Source organism: Emydura macquarii, unplaced genomic scaffold (assembly GCF_026122565.2).
Source record: "Emydura macquarii macquarii isolate MOO-44397 ecotype Brisbane River unplaced genomic scaffold, CSIRO-AGI_Emac_v2 contig_3453, whole genome shotgun sequence".
NCBI lineage: Eukaryota > Metazoa > Chordata > Testudines > Chelidae > Emydura > Emydura macquarii.
In genome coordinates this window covers 78364-93128 of record NW_027133590.1, presented here as the reverse complement: position 1 = coordinate 93128, position 14765 = coordinate 78364, and the positions used below count along the sequence as shown (strand labels likewise).

Below are 14765 nucleotides of genomic sequence, written 5' to 3'. Positions count from 1 at the left end.
CTATCATGTCTTTCTGCCTCCCCCGCCCTTTTGATGTTGGTGTCAATGTTATAACCCAGCAGCCCCTGACATTACTGAACCATCCCTTGTTCCTGGGAATCTGCAGAACTGGTCTGCAAACCAACTGTGCAAAGCTGCTTCGGGAAAGTCTCTGCGCTGGGCTGTGTGGCTGGAAAGGATTGTGGAGCACGATTGCTTAGTGCGATGAGAAGGGACCGTGCTGCACGGGCAGGATAACGTCACAGCTGGTGCTCAGTCGGTGGACAGGCCCTTGTGATGGTCCCTGTACAAAGGGGTGAATTTCATCCCTAGAGATTTGCCGGTGGCTGGCGGGGATGGTCCCTGGTTCGAAGGGCCTCGCCAATAACCTTTCATTCCCGTTGTTCTTACCTAAGGACCCAGCTGCTTCGTTGACTTCAGTGGAAAAAGGAGGGAGTCTGTGAGTGGCGAGTATCTGAGCAGAAAGCCCTGGTGAGTCTCTGGAGGCATAAACAGAGCGCGGCCGGATGCACCTGCTTCTTCTTCCTACTCCGCTGAAATACACCCTGGGCATCTGCTCCCTGGACTTCCCAGGGGAGATGGGATCAGCGGAGCCTCTCTCTGCTATCACAGCTGTGTGCGGTGTGGCTGAGGGGAGATATTTCGGGTCGGTTCTCGTGGCCGTGGAGGGTGAGCGCCACCACCAGGAAATCCCTTCCCCGTCTGTGCAGGAGAATAAAAGGAGGAAGAGAACTTTACACACTGAGTTACTATCACTGCAGAAGGACAGTCATGGTCCGCTGGGTCCGAGTGCCTTTGTGGGGAGAAAATACCTGCCAGAGCTGCCGGAAGGAAAAAGAAATGGACCCAAAGTCGGATTTTCCCTGGTGCTTCAGGGGACAGTTCTCAGGCAGAGGTGTCTGCAGGCTGTCTGTCTGGGTGCGTCCTGGGCAGAAAGAGAGAGAGAGATTTAAGCCAGAAACAGTCCCCGCTATTTGCATATCCCCATCTTTATAAAAGACTCACATTTCTAGCCTGATTCCTAGAGTTCAGTGACATTTGACCGAAGGATACATATGAAAGGGAGCCTCCTGCTGAAATACCCAATTCCCACGTTAGATACAGGCAGTGCTCCTGGGGTTGATTTTGCAGAATTCCAGGCTAGGTTGTTAATTTGCTACCAATAATCAATAACTGAAAAGTGCTATTCAACAAGTGTAAAGGATTCTCACTTATTCCTTTTCACTTATTGCTGACGGATTGTTGTGGGCACTGAATAAATCTGTATCTGGATGGGTAGAAAACCTTCTGAATCAGGCTTGCCATGTCCTGTGGGAGGGTGCCTGGCCCCTCGTCTCCTGGCATAGCTTGATCCCGTGTGATTCAATGTTTTCATCTGTCAGAATAAACGGGCCAGGACAGCAGCGTTAGCCAAGCGGGGCAGCAGCCTTGGAATCCATGGAGCTTCCGCACTTCACAGCAGCGAGGCTCTGACCCGATGACGATTGTCCTTCCTTTGACCGCATCTACAACGCAGTGAAGCCGGAGAGAGTTTTCAGAGTCGATCGCGATGGTCATTGGATCCGCCCCTGCATGCATTTCTCTCTAGGCAGGACAGAGGGAGCCTCATGCTTAAATACCCAATTCCCAAATTAGATACACGGAATCGTCTTTGGGTTTCTTTTTCAGGATTCCAGGTTAGGTTGTTAATTTGCTGCAAAAAATCAATGACTGAAAATTGCTTCTCGAGAGCTGGAAAGGAGCCGTGTAGTTCTACAACGTGTGTGATACCACTTAGCAAGTATTGCTGCGATAGACAGCTCCGGTTGTTAGCTTCACTGTGTCCATTTTTTTAATCTGACAGTAGGTGTGGCTTTGTTCATCCCATTTTCTCCCTCCCGCTCCCCCGCCACCTCCGCCTACTTTAAGTGGGTATAGAATAGAGTCCTTTATTTGCACACAGACTGATTTTAAGATGTATTAAAAATAGGGGGAAAGGTTCAGGTCCAGCCCTTCTCAGTCAGGTCGGGACCGGCCTTGGCTCTGTGCTCGGTGTGAAGCTAGATTTGGCTAAGACCGAGCCGCTGGCAATGAACACGTCGCTTCCTCTCTTGAGTTCCCAGTGCCGCAGTGTCAGTGTCTGAGCAGCTGGGACTTTCCCTGCTGCCCACAGTGGGAGGTTTTTGTCTGAGCTCACAGCGGCTTCCCCTCACTGTGTATGTCTCTCGCACAGTAATAGCGGGCGGTGTCCTCGGGCTTCAGGCCGCTCATTTGCAGATACAGCTCGCTCTTGGAGTTGTCCCTGGAGATGGTGAATCGCCCTTTCACTGAGTCAGGGTAATATGTTGTATCCCCACCGGTGTTTATATACGCGACCCATTCAAGTCCCTTCCCCGGAGCCTGGCGGACCCATTGCATCCCGTAGCTGCTGAAGGTGAATCCGGAGGCTTTGCAGGAGAGGCGGAGAGAGTTTCCGGGCTTTTTCACATCCCCGCCGGACTCCGCGAGGTTGATCTGGGACTGGGCACCTGGGAATGAAGACGCGATAGAAACATTAATAACAACAGAGCAAACACAAAATATTTGTCTGCCTCTCTGGGTTAAAAAATGTAGGTTATTAATCTTAGAAAATACCTTGCAAAGTGGTTACAATGAAAACAAAATAGACGGAAAGTCTCATTTTCCCTGGTGTTGGAGCGGAGAGGTGGCTGGTAACTGCACAGACACTGGGGGCTGCGGGTTCTCTCTCCCACTGCAGCCTGGACAGAGAGAGGGTCAGATTTAAACAGGAAACTACCACCTTCATTTGCATATCCTGCTCCTTATAAGAGCAATGCGAACACCTTCCTTTAATGACCAGTATTAGTTTCTTTCAGTCTGCGATAGAAGGCGTGTACTTGTTCCTCAGTGTGTGTTTGTGCAGCTCCTAGAACGTTGTGCTGGGGTTCTGATTTACTTTCGTATCACAGCAGAAATGCGATGATGATGTGAATCGCTAGACATTGATTTCTAGGAATTGCTCCTAAATCGACCGCGGTCAAAGGAAATATTTCCATTGTCTCCAGTAGTCTTTGGTTCATGATGTGTGAGAGAAGAATATTTAGCCAGAACAGATGGAAATTTTAAAATTTGTGAAGCAGTGTGTAGCAGTGTTAGTCGGTATACAGCAAAAACAATGAGAGTCCTGTAGCACTCTGACTAACAAATTTAATTTCTGCAGGCATAAGCTTTCGTGGGCTGAAGTGGGTTTATAGCCCACGAAAGCTTATGCTTACAGAAATGAAATGTGTTAGTCTTTAACGTGCTACAGGATTCTCGTTGTTTTAAAAATCTGTGGTTACTGGGACCAGAGAAGTGTGAGAAATTATCCTCTCTTCTGAGGTTAGGATGGAATTAGAACCATAGGCCTGGAAAACCTAAAAATACCCCTATCCATAATCTTATCCATAACCCTAACCTCACCATTCTGATTTTTGTCCAGTGTTAGTGCGGTTACATTTACATCTCCCTAAGTCTCGGACTAAGAACTCTTGTAGCTGGGAGCAGTGTGTGTGGTTCTCCACCAGAAACCCCAAATGTTGCATTCATTGCGAGATTATGCACCGTGCTGGCCGCTTGGCAAGGGGATAAAGTTTGGAATTGCCACATCAATGGGGAACGAATCCTGCAGAGTTAGAGAGCGAGCTGCGGACCCTCGTTACGCTGCTGACAGGAAGAAAGCTACCACTGTGTTCAAATGATTAAATATTTTACTTAGAGCATCCCATTTTCTGGTGGGAGTGATGGATGAGAGAGTGGGGAACATCATTAAAGGAAAGGAAATGGGGTACCTAGTTCCGAATGTGTTCTCACATTTAGGATCCTGGCCTTTCCCAGACCTTGGGTGCTCCAAAACCAGAGAACTCACTGAGAGGGACTGGTCTGACTTGAGTATCTCGCTGTAATACCAGGCGGTGTCTTTGCGGCTCAGGATGGTGATGGGCAAATGCAGCGCGTCTCTGTGGTTGTCCCGGGAGATGGTAAATACAAATAGCCCTTGCTCTGAGTTGGCCTCACATGTGCCACTCCCAGAGATGTCTATGGCGGAGACTCATTCTCATCCACACCTGGAAGCCAGTTCAGCCAGCAGTTGGTGAAGGTGAAGCCGGAGGCTTTGCAGGAGAGATGGAGAGAGTCTCTGGGCGTTTTCACATCCCCTCCCGACTCCACCAACTGCACATGCGACCAGGCACCTGCAGATCAGGACACGTCAAGAATCAGGTGATTCTGTCTAAGAAGAAACCTGGGGATCCTCCGCTCTTGACTGGGAGTAAATCACCAGTGAGCTCTACTGAGGTGGTGTCCGCACCACAGACCCAGAGGGAAATTGAGTACAAATGGGTGACATAGCTGAAGAATATAATAGATAAAGCCTTGTAGTGTACTTGTAGTTTATTAGACTTGAGGCCCGTTCTCATTTCTGTGCCCAAAGCCCGGTGGTTTCGGTCTCTGCTGCCCCCACGTGCAGCGCGGACTCTGCAGCCTGGGTTTTTGTATTAGCAGCGATAGGTTTTGTGTCACTGTGTTGCTCGCACAGTAATAGCGGGCGGTGTCCTCGGATCTCAGGCCGGTCATTTGCAGATACAGCTCGCTCTTCGAGTTATCCCTGGAGATGGTGAATCGGCCTTTCACCGAATCAAGGTAGTAGATAGTACCCCCATTACTTATATAAGCCACCCACTCCAGCCCCTTCCCGGGAGCCTGTCGGACCCAGTTCATATCGTAACTGCTGAAGGTGAAGCCGGAGGCTTTGCAGGAGAGGCGCAGAGAGTCTCCAGGTTTTTTCACATCCCCTCCGGACTCCACCAGCACCTGGCAGCGGGCACCTGCAGACAAAGACAGGTTGTGAATATCGCTATAAAAGCAGCGGTGACACAATATTCTCCGAACCCGCCAGTTGTTCAGAGGAAGAAAATACCTTCCAGAGCCGCGAGAGCGAAAATCACAGGCAGTAAAAATCTCATTTTTCCTGGTGTCGGTGGGGAAAGTCTGCAGCGGGGCTGGCCGGTCCCTGCACAGACACAGGGGTGCGGGGTGTGTCTGCGGGTGCAGCCTGGGCAGAGGGAGACACAGATTTAAAGAGGAACCCATCTCCCTCATTTGCATATTCCCTGCTTAGAAGAGACACAAACTCCCCCCGTCACTTCTCTGCTTTACTCGCTCTGGGGCTCAGGGTGCAGGGGTCAGAGTGACCCGTCCCGTGTGTTTGTGCAGCGCCCGTCACAGGCCGCTGGGATCCTCGCCAAATCTTTGGGCCCCTGGGAAGAATGAACAGCTCCCTGCAGTTAGGAGATTTCCTCCCGCACGAACTGAGGGGCTGGTTATTGTGAGGCGATGTCGTGGGGGGCACTGAGCTGTGCTGCCCCATCCCATGCACAGCGGGGCCATGCAACCTCCGATCAGTGGGGCCAGTGTCTGGGCAGGGATCGTGTCCCAGGGATCCATGGGGCTGGGACAGCTGCAGGAGAGGAAGATTCCCCAGCGCGCTGGGAGCGGTTGGGGACCGAAGCCGGTTCCCAGCAGTGACCGGTGACATTGAAATGACCCAGGACACTGGGAACGTGACCTTAGCACGTGGGACACGCGCTGTCGAGCAGGTCTGGGGACCCGGTTGTGGGTGCAGCTGGGACACGCTGTGGGGAAGGCTGAGGGCGGACTTAAGGGTTTTGCGGTAGAGCCGCAGAGGTGAGTGTGCGGAGATCGGCGTGTCTGGGACTCTGTGGTTAGAGCAGAGTCCAGGGACGATTCATGCAGCACAGCAGGGAGGTGATTATCCACCACTGACATCCATAGTCCTGTCTACATGGCTATCGCCGTTCCCATCGACGCGGCACTTCCCAGCTGTTCTGCCGTGTCGCTTTCGAAAGGCCCAGCTGTGCCCAGCTTTCCCGGTCTAGCTGAGTGCGGTTTATTCAGGCACCGAGTGATCTCCACAGCACAGCCCCACCGGCGGTCTGAATTTCCCACTGGAAAGTCCCAGCCTTCATCCCTCTGCGTCTCGGTCCCTCCTCTTTGAATGACGGGCGGAGATAGGTCCCCATCCTCACGGCGTCTTTGTGAGGATAAAGGCCGTAACATCTGGGGCAAGGGCTGGGCGTAGATTACCTCCTGAGGTTTCTTCCAACCCCAATCTGCCGTCATTCTCTGGTTCCACGGTGGGGGGCCCCGTACGTGGTATAATGTACTGATAACCTTCAAACAATCCAGTTTGCTCAAAGTGCCAGATCCTCACAGGTGTAAATCTGGAGTAACTGCAGCCGAGGGAAAGCAGTTGTGTGACTTTAAACTAGCTGAGGATTTGGCCCCACATGCGCTGGGTGTGATGCAAAGGCCAAGTGGGGTCAGAAGGATCGACCTCCGTTGACTCTGATCCGCCCCGCAATGCACTGGTCTCCTTTGAAATCACACACCCTGTCTTAGAATGATAGAAGATTAGGGTTGGCAGGAACCTTAGGAGATCATCTAGTCCAGTTTTTCTCAATGACTAACACAGTATAGGATGACGGTCCCTAGTATCGAAAAGGTTGCTAAACATTGACCTAGTTCAGCCCTCTGCTCAAAGCAGGATCAACCTCAATTAAATCATGACAACCAGGGCTTTGTCAGGTCTCACTTTAAAAACCTCTAAGGATGAAGATTCCACCACCTCCCTAGTTAACCCATTCCAGTGCTTCACCATCCTCCTTGTGAAAAAGTTATTCCTAATGTCCAACCTAGACCTCCCCCACTGCAACTTGAGACCATTGCTCCTTCCTTGGTCATCTGCCACCACTAAGAGCAGACTAAATCCCCCCTCACTCTTCTCTTCTGCAGACTAAACAAGAGGACTTTCCTCGGGTGCTTCTCATAAGTCTTGCGCTCCAGCCCCCTCATCGTTTTCGTTTCCCTCCGCTGGACTCTCTCCAATTTCTCCACATCCTTCCTGTACTGGACAAAATACTCCAAATGTGGCCTCACCAGTGCCGAATGGAGGGGAAGAATGTCTATCTGCTGGCAATGTTTCTACAAATGCTGCCCATGTGTCGTTAGCCTTCTTGGCAATAAGGGCAACCATTAACTCATATCAAGCTTCTTGTCCACTGTAATCCGACAGGTTGGCCTGCGACTCTGACACAGAGACAGGCCCCAGCACAGTCAGCATTTCCTCTCCACGAGGGGAGAGTGACTCAGAGCCGGACTCACTCCGGAGTGGGGCTCACGGATGAAGCGAGGGGTCTCTGCACCACAGGTCTGGCGATGCTCCGTGCAGGGAGGGGAGACACTGGCAGGGAACGGGGTGGGTTAAATCAGGGGGCAGGTTTATGTGACAGTCACCACACTGAGTCCCCAGCTGTGTTTGTCCTGCTGCTGCCCCCGTGCGGAGAAGGGCGATTTTGCAGCTAGGGTTTTTGCACAAGCACATCACACGTGGGTTCAATTTCCCATGGATCCTGGATGAAACTTAGCTGACCAAGGAGAAAGAACTCTGTGTTGGCAGCTGATGCTCTCTGAGACTCACACAGGCAGGCTGCTTGGTTAGTTGTGGTGCTGCCTTCAGTACATTTCTCTCACTGTGTGTCTCTGCACAGTAGTACACGGAGGTGTCTGCGGGTTGCAGGCCGGTCAGCTGCAGGTAGACCTGGCTTTTGGAGGTGTCTCTGGTAATGGTGAGGCGGCTTTTGAGAGCCTCGTTATAAGCAGTGTCTCCATCAGGCCAGATACCTCCGACCCATTCCAGCCCTTTCCCTGCTGGCTGGCGGACCCACTGCACTCCGTAGCTAGTGAGAGAGAATCCGGTCACGGTGCAGGTCAGTTTGAGGGTCTCTCTGGGTTTCTTGATTCCTCCCCCGGACTCCACCAGGCTAACCTGGGAATAGACACCTGCAGAGGGGAGAAATAAAGGGAAAATTTGTTAGTGGGTCCCAGAGGCTGATTATCTGGTAACGGGGGCACAGGAGGAGCTCAGATTCCGCCCTTACCCTCTGGGAGCAGCAGGAGGAAGGTGAGGAGCAGGCTGGGGGCCATGTCTGTGGCTGATGGGCTGGTTCCCTGGGCGGGCTGGGAAGCTGAAGCCCAAAGCTGGCTCTAAGCGGCCTGTGAGTCAGCTATGAACAGGGCCCCATGACGCTCATTTGCATGGGACAAGGGATGGGGACAATATAAGGGTGGGGCCCTGGGAGAGTGTAACACTGCATTGAAGTGTAAACCCAACAGCGGGTTGCTCTGAGGGTTCAAGCTTACCTGAGATGCTTCCTTGATGGTATTTATTTGGTCCTGACATTTGAAAGTCTAAACCCACTAAACGTCAACTGTCTGTCTGTCTGTCTATCAATCCAATCTGCTTTAGGGTTTCCTTCTGCCTCTCATTCTCACAGTATTTGAATGCCTTGCCTATACTAGGAGTACAGAAGTTCATTTCATTAATTCGCTGGCTGCTCCTTTTGGAAGGAAAATAGGTTTTTGGAGAGTCCTTTGTATGTGAGATTCTGCAACTGGGCACTGAGCAGGGCACCAGGGAGCTTATTTTCATGGGCAGTGGGATGGTAACAGTATAAGGAGAGATCAATTTATACGTGCTTGTGCTGTGCCATGGAATCACAGAACTGCAGGGTGAAAAGGGACAGCAAGGGACACCCAGTTTAACCCCTGTCTGGACACAGGGTTTGTTTTGTACAAATCACCAAAGACAGAGGCCATGCAGCCATGTGGATGAAGCGAATAACCAGCCAAGCAGAAAGGGGGCTGTGTTGGCAGCTGCTGCTGTTTGCCACTCACACAGGCAGGCGGGTTCTGCACAAGGTTAGTTTTAGTGCTGGCTCTGGTAGCTTTTCCCTCACTGTGTGTCTCTGACACACTGATACACGGAGCTGTCTGCGGGTTGCAGGCCGGTCAGTTGCAGGAACACTTGGCTCTTGGAGGTGTCTCTGGTGATGGTGAGGTGAGTTTTCACCGCATCGTTATAGGGAGTGCTTCCAGCACCCCAGATTTCTCCCACCCATTCCAGTCCTTTCCCCGCTGGCTGGCGGACCCAGTGCACTGCGTAGCTAGTGAGAGAGAATCCGAACACGGTGCAGGTCAGTTTGAGGGTCTCTCGGGGCTTCTTGATTCCTCCACTGGACTCCACCAGGCTAACCTGGGAATAGACACCTGCAGAGAGGAGAAATAAAAAGGAAATGTTTTACTGATTCCCAGAGGCGCCATTATTAGGGAAAATGTGGTAGTGGAGGCACAGCTGGAGCGCATATCCTGCCCTTACCCGCTGGGAGCAGCAGGAGGAAGGCGAGGACCAGGCTGGGGGCCATGTCTGCGGCTGGTGGGCTGGTTCCCTGGGCGGGCTGGGAAGCTGAGCTGGCTCTGAGCGGTGTGAGCGGCCTGGCACTGGGCTATGAAGAGGGCCGTGGGTGGCTCATTTGCATGGGAGAAGGGATGGGGACAATATAAGGGGAGATTTGGCAGGAGTGTGACACTGTATCGAGGTGTAAACCCAGTGTCGGGGAGATCTGAGGGTTAAGTCTTAAAACTGGAGCTTCCCTTTGAGTATTTATATACATAGAATGACACTTGGAACTGATAATATTGCCAATTTCACCTAAGTAACTCTGTCTGTCTATCTATCATGTCTCTCCGCCCCACCCCACTGTGGATATCGGTGTCAATGTTATAACCCAGCAGCCCCTGACATCACTGAACCATCCCTTGTTCCTGGGAATCTGCAGAACTGGTCTGCAAACCAAGTGTGCAAAGCTGATTCAGGAAAGTCTCTGTGTTGGGCTGTGTGGTAGGAAAGGATTGTGGAGCACGATTGCTTAGTCCAATGAGAAGGGACCGTGCTGCACGGGCAGGATGTCTGAGCCCCCAGCTGTGTCTGTGTCACTGGCTGGTTTTCTTTGTATGCACTAGGGCAGAGAGAAGAAGCCAGGCTGGCTCCTTTCAGCTGTGTTTGCAGGCCCTGCACCGAGCGCTGGGCGTCCTGCTCTTACATTGTGCTAAGAAAGGAATGAACAGACGCCTCCAGGGAAGGTAATTTCCCTCACACGTTGTAAGGCCCCAGTTGCAGTCAGTTTGTATTGAACCCCCACCCATGGTGGTGGGACGGTGGGAGTTTGTGTCAGTGACAGGGGATTTGGGTCACACGTCTGAGACACCCCTGGAGACAGAATAATGCCCTGGGAAGTAGCTACGACTGAAGCTCTGGCTCATCCCCCCCTTTCCCAAAAGCGGCCTGCTCCACCTCTGACAGGTGCTGTGTTAAGTAGGAAATATTCAGGGTGTCTTTTACCATATGGAGAATGGGAGAATTTGCTTCACTCCCTGGCCTTACCTCTAGACTTGCCATAAGATCAGTGACAAAAGCAGGTTTGTGCTCTGTATTGGTGCATTTAGTGCAGGGAACTGCGGATTTAACAGCTGGTGTCCGATGCACTTCCATCCTGATGCCCATCCTCATCCTGGTACCCACCGCTGTGCTGTGTGTGCGTGCGTGCGTGCGTGCGTCACTGCTTCCCCCAGGTGGTGGATGGGACAAAGGCGATTCTTCACCTTGGGTTTCTGTGGCCAGGCTCATGGCCCTGTCTCTGTCCACACACAGCAATACAGGGTGGTATCCTCGGCTCACAGCCTGGACATGTACATAGAATCATAGAATATTAGAGTTGGAAGGGACCTCAGGAGGTATCTAGTCCAACCCCCTGCTCAAAGCAGGACTAACCTCAGCTATATCATCCCAGCCAGGGCTTCGTCAAGCCTCAGCTTAAAAACCTCTAGGGATGGAGATTCCACCACCTCTCTAGGTAACCCATTCCAGTGCTTCACCACCGTCCTAGTGAAAAACATTTTCCTAATGTGCAACCTAGACCTCCCCCCCGTAACTTGAGACCATTGCTCCTTGTTCTGTCATCTGCCACCACCGAGAACAGCCTAGCCCCATCCTCCCTCAAACTCCCTTTCAGGTAGTTAAAGGCCTCTATCAAGTCCCCCCTCATTCTTCTCTTTTGCAGACTAAACAAGCCCAGTTCCCTCAGCCTCTCCTCATAAGTCCTGTGCTCCAGCCCCCTAATCATTCTTGTTGCCCTCCGCTGGACTCTCTCCAACTTCTCCACATCCTTTTTGTAGTGGGGGGCCCAAAACTGGACACAATATTCTAAATGCGGCCTCACCAATGCCGAATAGAGGGGAATAATCACTTCGCGTGACCTGCTGGCAATGCCCCTCCTAATGCAGCCCAATATGCTATTAGCCTTCTTGACAACCAGGGCACACTGCTGACTCATATCCAACTTTTTATCCACTGTTACCCCCAGGGCCTTTTCTGCAGAACTGCTGCCTAGCCCCTCGGTCCCCAGTCTATAGCTGTGCATGGGATTCATGTAGAGGCTGGAGTGCCCTGAAAGGGTGTGAATCACCCTGGATTGGCGGGTGCAGAGCGGATTGCAACTAAAGATTGGTGGTACCTAGCAACCACTCCAGAACCTTCCCTGGCTCTGTAGCTATGGGTGGGCATGAGTGGGCCTTGGCCCAGCCACTTTGAAAGCAGGCCCATCCAATCAGATTTTAAGGAATTAATCCCACGTTTTTATCAGCCTGTAGAAAACACTTGTGATACAAGACTTGTGCCTGCCCATGTAAACCACAGGCCCTGCCTAAAAATTAATAAGCAACAGATTTAAAACAAACCAAAAGGAAGTATTTCTTCACACAAAGAACAGTCAACCTGTGGAACTCCTTGCCAGAGGATGTTGTGAAAACAAAGACTAGAACGTGCTTCAAAATAGACCTAGATAAGTTCATGGAGGATAGGTCCATCAATGGCTATTAGCCAGGGTAGGCAGGGATTGCTGTTTGCCAGAAACTGGAAATGGGGGACGGGATGGGTCACTTGATGATTACCTGTTGTGTTCATGCCCTCTGAAGCACCCGTTTTAGCCGCCATTGGAAGACAGGATACTGGGCTAGATGGACCATTGGTCTGACCCAGCATGACCATTCTCATTGTGTAGGCAGGAGGTGCAAAAGAGGTTCTCATCGGACCCAGCTGACATCCCACCCTCTTTCCAGAGCGGTAAATTGCAGCACAATTTGCAGAGCACGGGAGAATCGGGATTGTTTCTCACTAAGCAGGTGCCTGGGATCGAGGAGTTCCTATGGATGAACTCCGTCCTGTGTTCCTGGGGTCGCCCAGTGCACGTCTAAAAATGGGTCCCGGTAAATCTTTGTGTTCATGATTGATTGGTTGTGTCAGGTTGTATCTTGGAGACGAATCCAGGGAAGGAAGCAATGTAGGGGAAATGTCATAAAAACAGAGAAGTTTTCCCTAGCACAGACGGCGGCAGTAGCCCTGTGACATATGAACATCCATGACGCAGGGCTGAGTAAGTGCACGGGCCTTATTCTGGGACCTCCTCACAGGCTGAATTTCACCCCCAGGGGATGGACCGGCGGGTCGAGGGGAATAGAGTTAGCCCGCTCTGCACCCTACAGGCATAGAGCCAGGGTGAGTGACTGGCTGCTGGCGCTGAATCAATGCGCTCTTGGACCAAGGACACAGATACCGTCATCCACCTAAGAGCAGCGGCCCCAGCTCCTTGCAGTGCAGCCCAGACTGCTCAGAAGAATCTCACTTTCCTCCTTTTACAATCTGCCCGGCCATGGGAGGGAAGGATCGTTGCTTCCTCTAGTGTGAATATTGCTGGGGTTTTCCCTCTCAGTTCCTGGCAGCATGTGGGAGAACTGGTGGAGCAGGAGGCTGGCAGACAGGACCGCAGGGTTCCCCTCGGAGGCTTTGAAATTCTGAGTCACTGCTGGACTCGGGATGAGGCGACATGACGTTCAGAAGCGCTTGTTACACGCTCGGGAATCTGTGCCAAGCGAGTAACCAGCCAAGCAGAGAGAACATTGCGTGGGCAGCAGCTGCTCTGTCACTGCCACGGGAAGGCGGGTTCTGCACAAGGTTAGTTTTAGTGCTGGCTCTGGTAGGTTTTCCCTCACTGTGTGTATCTGGCACAGTGATACACGGAGGTGTCTGCGGGTTGCAGGCCGGTCAGTTGCAGGTACACTTGGCTCTTGGAGGTGTCTCTGGTGATGGTGAGGCGACTTTTGAGACCCTCGTTATAAGCAGTGCCTCCACCAGTCCAGATAGCTCCGACCCATTCCAGCCCTTTCCCCGCTGGCTGGCGGATCCAGCTCACCGAGTAACTAGTGAGAGAGAATCCGGACACGGCGCAGGTCAGTTTGAGGGTCTCTCCGGGATTCTTGATTCCTCCACCGGACTCCACCAGGCTAACCTGGGAATAGACTCCTGCAGAGGGGAGAAATAAATGGGGAAATGTTTTATTAATTCCCAGAGGTGCGGTTATTAGGGAACATGCGGTACCGGAGGCACAGCTGAAGCGCAGATTCTGCCCTTACCCGCTGGGAGCAGCAGCAGGAAGGCGAGGACCAGGCTGGGGGCCATGTCTGCGGCTGGCGGGCTGGTTCCCTGGGCGGGCTGAGAAGCTGAGCTGGCTCTGAGCGGTGTGAGCGGCCTGGCACTGGGCTATGAAGAGGGCCCCGGGGGGCTCATTTGCATGGGACAAGGGGTGGGGACAATATAAGGGGAGATCTAGCAGGAGTGTGACACTTTATCGAGTTTAAACCCAGTGTCGGGGAGATCTGAGGTTTCAATCTTAACACAGGAGCTTCCCTTTGAGTATTTATATATGTGTAATAACACTTGGAACTTATAATAATACCACTTTCACCTACGTAATTCTATCCATCCATTCATCCATCTATCATGTCTCTCCGCCCCACCCCACTGTGGATGTCGGTGTCAATGTTATAACCCAGGAGCCCCTGACATCACTGAACCATCCCTTGTTCCTGGCAATCTGCAGAACTGGTCTGCAAACCAATTGTTCAAAGCTGCTTCGGGAAAGTCTCTGCGCTGGGCTGTGTGGCTGGGAAGGATTGTGGAGCACGATTGCTTAGTGCGATGAGAAGGGACCGTGCTGCACGGGCAGGATAATGTCACAGCTGGTGCTCAGTCGCTGGACAGGCCCTTGTGATGGTCCCTGTGCAAAGGGGTGAATTTCATCCCTAGAGAATTGCCAGTGGCTGGCGGGGAAGGTCCCTGGTAGGTTATTGGCCAGGCCCTTCCATTGACTCCCGTTGCTCTACGCTAAGGACCCAGCTGCTCCATTGACTTCAGTGGGAAAAGGAGGGAGTCTGCGAGTGGAGAGTGTCTGAGCAGAAAGCCCTGGTGAGTCACTGGGGGCATCCACAGAGCACGGCCGGATGCACCTGCTGCTTCTTCCTGCTCCGCTGAAATACACCCTGGGCATCTGCTCCCTGGTCTCCCCAGGGGCGATGGGATCAGCGGAGCCTCTCTCTGCTGTCACAGCTGTGTGCGGTGTGGCTGAGGGGAGATATTTCGGGTCGGTTCTCATGACTGTGGAGGGTGAGCGCCACCACCAGGAAATCCTTTCTCTGTAGGGGCAGGTGTTTCTTTGGTCTGAGCTCAGATTCTGGCTTCCCTTCCCTGTGTGTCTCCCGCAGTTGTACAGGGCGGTGTCCTCGGGTTTCAGGCTGGTCTTTTGGAGGTAGAAAGTGGACCTGTCCTTGGAGGCTGTGAATCGGCCCGTGAAGCTGGCAGGGTATTAATTTGTAGCTGAAGGTACGTGGTAGCTGACCAGGCAGTGCGGCCCATTTCCTGTCTCCTGTGTGATCCAGGCCATATAATAGCAGGTAACCCTGACGGTGTATTTAATCGAAGTGGATTCTCCGAGCTCCTT

General features: G+C 52.3%; 2 gene segments (V, D, J or C); both read right to left on the bottom strand.

Moving 5' to 3' along the window:
- Nucleotides 1–8830: 8830 nt before the first annotated feature.
- On the bottom strand, nucleotides 8831–9299 carry LOC137144481 (Ig heavy chain V region PJ14-like). The segment is given in 2 exon segments: nucleotides 8831–9144; nucleotides 9254–9299. Coding segments are annotated over 2 exon segments (360 nt in total).
- A 3678-nt stretch (nucleotides 9300–12977) lies between these two features.
- Nucleotides 12978–13447, bottom strand: LOC137144480 (Ig heavy chain V region PJ14-like). The segment is given in 2 exon segments: nucleotides 12978–13291; nucleotides 13402–13447. Coding segments are annotated over 2 exon segments (360 nt in total).
- Nucleotides 13448–14765: the final 1318 nt, after the last annotated feature.